General features: G+C 53.2%; 1 protein-coding gene across 1 annotated transcript in view; it reads right to left on the bottom strand.

The window, feature by feature from the left end:
- The window catches only part of SIDT1 (SID1 transmembrane family member 1), a 39,686-nt gene continuing 33,465 nt past the window's right edge, over positions 1–6,221 (bottom strand). The window contains exons 20-25 of the mRNA XM_059493785.1: positions 5,221–5,297; positions 4,070–4,116; positions 3,197–3,302; positions 2,775–2,885; positions 1,889–2,002; positions 1–1,491 (exon numbers count right to left, since the gene is read on the bottom strand). Of these exons, the coding sequence (XP_059349768.1) occupies positions 1,429–1,491; positions 1,889–2,002; positions 2,775–2,885; positions 3,197–3,302; positions 4,070–4,116; positions 5,221–5,297 (518 nt within the window). The 3' untranslated portion in view covers positions 1–1,428. The remainder of the gene's footprint in view (positions 1,492–1,888; positions 2,003–2,774; positions 2,886–3,196; positions 3,303–4,069; positions 4,117–5,220; positions 5,298–6,221) is intronic.

Genomic DNA, 6,221 nt, shown 5'->3' with positions numbered 1-6,221 from the left:
CCAGGAACATCCATTTTATTGACCATCTCGACAAACTCCAACGTAGGAAAAAATAAAAACCAGCTGGTGCAAAACTGTTCAAGAAGGTACAGACTCTTGGAGTAAAACACCACCAGAGTCACCTGCTTTAGTAAGCAGAAGTGGAATGAAACCTTTGCATCACTGGCTACATGCACATACACCAAAGTAAAAATGCTCAGGCAGACAAGAATAAGGACAGCAGGCCTCAAAGAACACTTTTTAATTGCAAATTAGCAAAACAGGTCCCATTTTAGATGCAAGGCCTGAAGTAATTAACACCTTCTTGTTTTTTAAATAACTAAAGAAATTGGAAAGAATGCAGAAGCCATTAAAAAACTCATTTCCGATTTGGACAAGTTGGAGAAGAAAATTTGGTCCACATCTTTCGGTGAAGAGCTCAACACCAATTGCCCCAATATCTCCTTCATCCTCCCAGCCCGAAGAGAACCGACTTTGCCAAGGCTGTCCAAGGCAAGCTCATGAGAGGAGAGAGTGTGAGCTGCTGGCAAGCCTCCCTGTGCCAGCCTGTCCCTTTGGGAAGGCACCAGCAGGAGCCAAGGGCTGCCACACGAGGCTGTGGCTTTGCTGTGCACTCTCCGGCAGGGTCGCTCCAGGAGAGCGCTTGTGGAGCCCTGAGAGGGAGCACAGCACTGCCCAGTGCCAGCAGGAGCTGCCAGAGGAGTGGCTGCTCAGCAGGAGAGACAGAGAGGCTGCAAGGCAGCAAGGCAGGAGGCTCTGAGCCTGGCAGAGCCCTCACGGGCAGCTCTAGCTCACCACCTCTGACCAACGCTGCAGCCCTGGTACCACAGCTCCCCACCAGCTACAGAAGGAGCCTCTCCAACAAAAAGAGGAAAGAAAGAAAACACAGTCCAGTCCCCCCACTGCCACCTCAGCTTGGAGTCCTTTTCTCCCTTGGCTGCTGCAGTACAGGAACCAAATGCTCCCCCAGTGCTGCTGAAAGGAGCTCTGAGGGCAGCAGACCACAGGGTGCAGCCATGAGCTCCCTGTGCAGGAAGGCTGGCATGGCACTCCCGGAGCCTGCTCACCAGAGAGGAAGTGGAGCACATCAGCAGGGAGGAAGGGAAGCAAAGGTCTCTGAGGTGCCTCCCTCCTGTTTCCTCCCCCGTCACTGGCCCCAGCACCCACTGCACCCACAGGCCAGAGGGCTGTGCACGGGCCTTGGCCTCTGGATCAAGCCTGCCCCACAGGATGTGGCGGGAAAGGAGTGACGTCGTCTTCTCTCCTGGTCCCACCTCACTGCCACAGCACCCTCCATGCCTGCTGGGGATCCAGTTCCCTGCTCCCACTGGGCTGCTGGCCATGGAACAGGCTCATTCTGCACAGACACAGTGGCCCAGTGCCTTTGGCTGAGTGTTTGGGACACCTCTGTGCCCCGTCCCTGGGGACTCAGAACACTGGGATCTTGTCCCTGCGCACCGTATCCAGGTCATCGTCCAGGGTCAGCAGGACCTGAGGAAGAAAGCGAAAGCCAGAGTCAGGTCTTTCTGCCCAGGGATGTCTTCCTTTCAGATCTTCATGCCCTGCCTTTATGGGAGGTATTCACAAATCCATGAATCATTGTTCACAGCAGCAGCCCCTCAGCTTCCCCACAACAGCTGTGTGACTCACAGCCCCAGAGGGAATTTGAGGCCAGAAGGCACTGGCAGAGAAATAAGATAAAGGAGAAAGCCTGATCCCACTGACAAGGAGCATCCCACTGTGAAGGATGTCAGGAGACATCCAGCAGAGGAGTTGGGACACTTCGGTGGAGTTCTGGAGCAGGCACAGCTCCATGTGGAGAGAGGAGAGCAAGGTGAAAGGAGAGGGAGAGGCCATCCAGCAGAGTGGGAGGCTCAGCAGGACTCACCAGAAAGGAGAAGAACAAGGCAGCTGCAGAGAGGAAGTGCCAGACATCGTGGTCATCAAAGAATCCCAGCAGGATGCACGGCCGGTTCTTTTCCCGGGACTCTGCTGGAGTCTCCTAGGAGGGCAGGCAGAGGGTCAGGACCTGATATCCACCCCTACTGGGCCCTTGCTGGCCACACCAGACCCTGCAGGAATCACCCTGTCTTGACCCACCAAGCAGGATCCAGGAAAAGTTGCTGTGCTGGCCAGAAATGTGGCACGGGCAGGCCAGAAACAACACAATGTTATCCTTGGACTTCCAAATGGATCTGGGACCACAACCCAGGTGCAAGGAGAACCCTCTGGTCTCCACCTCTGAGGTCCTGCATAACACAAGTTGCACAGCCTCCACCAGACCACCTGTAACAAGCCCCTCATTTCCATGGAGATGGATGTGACATCCTGTTAGAAGGCACCCAGCCAGGATTTAATGGCTCCCAGACCACCAAGAGCTCTACCAACCCCAGGCAGGTTGACCTGGTTGACTCCAGGTGGCCATCTGCTCCAGGGATGTCTTCCATCCCTGGAGGATGGAAGGATTAGGATTTTCCCAGTTAGGATTTTCCTACTTTTCCTTCCAGATCCCCAGCTCCTCCTTTGTCCCCTAGGAAGGACCAGTCACCTCCAGATCACCTGGTTATAAACAGCCTCTACACAGCTACAGTCATTTCTGGCTCAGCACAGCTTCCCAGGCTCCCTTCACAAGTCTGCTACATAAGTTAAACCCTTTCAGCTCCCCATGAGCAGCCCAAGACTCTTCTCCAGAGTCATTTTTGTGCAAAACAAGCACCAGGAAGGAAAGATGATGAGAAAAAGATGGACAGAAGAACAGTAAAAGGGAAATTTACCTCCCAGCTGCTGAGGGTCTGGAAGAAGAAGTAGAGGGCAGCTGCCCACACCACTGCTGTGGCCACGATGCAGAACATGGGGATGGGCAGGAGCCTCTCAGAGCTGCGGAGCTGCAGACAGGGACACACCCTGAGTTCTGTCCAGGACACAGAGCCATGCACAGGGCTCACACACCAGCCTGTACTGCCTGCATCTGGGAAGGGCTGCCCACCCTCCAAAGACACAGCCCAGCCACCCCTGAAAAGGCTCCACACCACCCCTCCCCAACACCCTGTCCCAGCCAGAGCCCCACAAAGGTCCCTCCACACCCCTCTGCAGCACCACAGGAACCCAAATTGCAGCCAGAAAAAAAGGGATGCAGCCCATCCCTTCCCCTTTGGAGCCAGGAGCCCCAGGGACAGCTACAGCTGCCTTCCATTACCTTCATAATGATGTAGAAGGCCAGATAGAGCAGCAGGTTGCAGATGAAGATTCCCAGTATGTACGAGGCAAAGTCTCTGGGCCGATACACCAGCCCAAAGATAGCACTAAGGGAGAGGACAGAGGGACATCAAGCAGCTTCCCTTCACTGGGGACAGGGTACATCCCCAAAGTGACAGCCACACACTGCTCTACCCCCCACCAGTACTGCAGGACACAGCACCAGTGCCACACCTTCCCAATTCCCTGGGGGAAGTGCATTGCTTGCCTCTGCTCCCAGCCAAGGAAATTCAGCCATGGTCAGCTGCTGAAGCAACTGGAGACTCCAGAGGACAGGCAAGGGCCCTGGATTGCTTCCAACCCATGGCCAAACACATCTCCCTCAGTAGGATCTGGCCCCAGGCCTGTCCATTTGGTAGAAGGCATGTCCCTGAGAAGCAGCTTCAGTGAAAAGCAAGAGCCTGGGGCAATGATTTGAGGTGCCATCCAAGAGCTGATCCCTCCATGCAGTTACTGCGCAGCCAGGCTCCATGGCTATGTCTGCCAGGTCTCCTGCACCTTGGCTGTGCCAGAGATCTCCCAGCTCTGTGGGAAGCACAACTCAGCAGCACAGTCCCTGCACAAGCTCCCTGAAACACGAGCCATGAGACACCCCCAGCTGAAATGCTCAGGGGATGCTCCATGTAGCTCTAGAGCTGCACTGCATCCCATGGATCTGCCAGCCACCCTCAGAGCAGCCTGCCTGCCCAAACATGTCAGGATTATTGCACAGACACTGCTGCATCTCCCCATCACTCCAGGCCACCATGTCCCTGTACCAAACCCTGCTGCCCCCATGCACAAATACACAAAGCACCAACACCCCAGTACTTACAAAGACCAGTTCACCAGGTTCCCAACAATGAGCAGCACCATCCTGTCCTGGAGAAAAGACACTGATGATCATATAAAGTGGTAAGAGTATGCAAAAAGGCCTTTGCCTCAGAAATTCAGGGGAGTATTATGTGAGGATTTGGAGTTCAGTTCCTGCAAACACACATGCACCTGGCTCTGTGGGAGCTTTTATCTGATGGGAACTGCTCTGACCTTCAAAAATTTTAAGAAAGTGTTGTAAGGAGACTAAACACGTAAAAAAGGACAAGCTCAGCACTTAAGGGATCAGCCTCAGGAGGTTCTGTGAATCCTCTGACTGCTTCTACTGTTTTTCTAGCTAGATTCCTCCCCTCCCACTGTTTTACAAAAGAATTACTGCAGAGAACAAGGACGTGAAAGAGGATGCTTGGACAGCATCCTGTACATATTCAGGGAGCCTTTTCTTCCTTGCCATCTCACCATTAGCTGGGGAAGCACTGTAACAACAGCAGGCAGAAGGGTTATATCTGTGGGGCATGTGCATTTATGCTTACAGCTGCTCTCATGATGTAGCTGTTTCAGGCTGGCCAGGCTTACTTCATGCCTGAGTGGACCAGGTTTGCTTATTCAGAGATGGGAGAATAAATAAAAAATTAAGAAGGCTTATGGATAACAACTCCATGTGGCTTCAAGCCCTAATAAGCACTCTTTTCTAAGGAGAAAGCAATCAGTGGGACACAAGGTAACAGCCACCTTTTCTTAACTTTTTGCTATCTGCCCTGAGGTGCTGCAGAAATGGCAACTGCTTTAGCTTAAGCCACAGACCCAAAATAGCTGCAGCCTTCCCCAGAGAGGCTGCACTGCACAGAGCTCCTACCTGTTCCTCTGAATGGATGCTCCCAGAGAGCAAGTGCAAAGGCACATCCTGCCACACTTGTATCACCGTTGCTCTGATGTTTTATTCACCAAGCCTGAGATCAGGGGAGGCCTGGAGGCTGGGGGTAAACCACTCCAGCAGAGATCAGAGACCTACACTTACCTAGCCATTTTGGGGGAAGGAGAACAAGGGGAGCAAGGACCATCACTTTTTCACACAGCTCCTCCTCTGTCCTCTGCACATTGCCTAAAGAAGTGAGGAACTGCAGAGTGGTGCTGGGATGAGAAGTCACCTACCATGTACATTGGTCGGCTGCACTGCTGGATACAGTCCGTGTACAGCACCATCACTGCTCGCCGAAATATGCCCATGTCTGTCAAAGGAAAGGGTAGAAAGCCAGGACAGCCAGCACACTGAGCTCTAAAATGCCTGTGAGGAAGAAGCTGACACCCACCAGCTGACAACAGAGAGCCCAAGGTGTCAGCAGATTCATGCCTTGCCCTTTGGAAGCACTCTGTGCTGAGCAGGAGGGCAGCCACCACAGGATGTAGATGGCATTTGGCCAGAACAACAGGTTACAACAAAAACAAATTTAAAATCCTCCTCTACACTAACACTGCCCAGAAGTCACACAGGCCCTGCTTGTGCATGTAAAGAGGCTGGCTTTGCAACCCCATCTCTGGAAGAAGTGTGTGTATGTAGGAAGGGGGAGAAGCTCCTTCCATGGAACAAGCTGCCAAAGCAGGGAAAGAGTAGAAACAAGCCCCACAGGCTTTAGAGGGTCCTAGAGGGGCAGAGCCCACTCAAGACACTCCTGCTCTCAAAATCTTGCAGAAGCTTCACTGCAGAGCCATCAGTGGCAGCAGGGATGGACAAACATGCATGAATACACATGTTCCCCTTTAGCCACAACACAGAGCTTGAAAAGGCTCCTGCACCAAGATCTGAGCTCTCCTGTGCTGGATTGCTCCCCTCCAGCCAAGGAACAGGACTGGCAGTGCTGCTGGCAAACTGCTTTCACTTCCCAAGAGCTGACCCCAGGTGGCACACGATCCTGCCTCCCCACACTCATCCATGCAATCCCTGGCTGCTAAAGCTCAGCACAATCAGTCCAAGAAGGAAAAAAGAAAGCTGCAGTTACCTGAGTCAGGGTCATCTGAGGCAGACAGGGGCACAGGAGGAAGAAGAAATAGGTTTAAGCAGAGCACAAGAGCCAGGCTCCCCAGCAGACCCTCTCCCCCCCACCCCATGACAAGGTGTACCACAGCACTAGGGAGAACTGCAGCTCCCTCAGAGC

The sequence above is a fragment of the Ammospiza nelsoni genome, chromosome 2, assembly GCF_027579445.1.
Source record: "Ammospiza nelsoni isolate bAmmNel1 chromosome 2, bAmmNel1.pri, whole genome shotgun sequence".
Taxonomy (NCBI): Eukaryota; Metazoa; Chordata; class Aves; order Passeriformes; family Passerellidae; genus Ammospiza; species Ammospiza nelsoni.
This window is presented reverse-complemented; position numbering and strand designations above follow the sequence as displayed.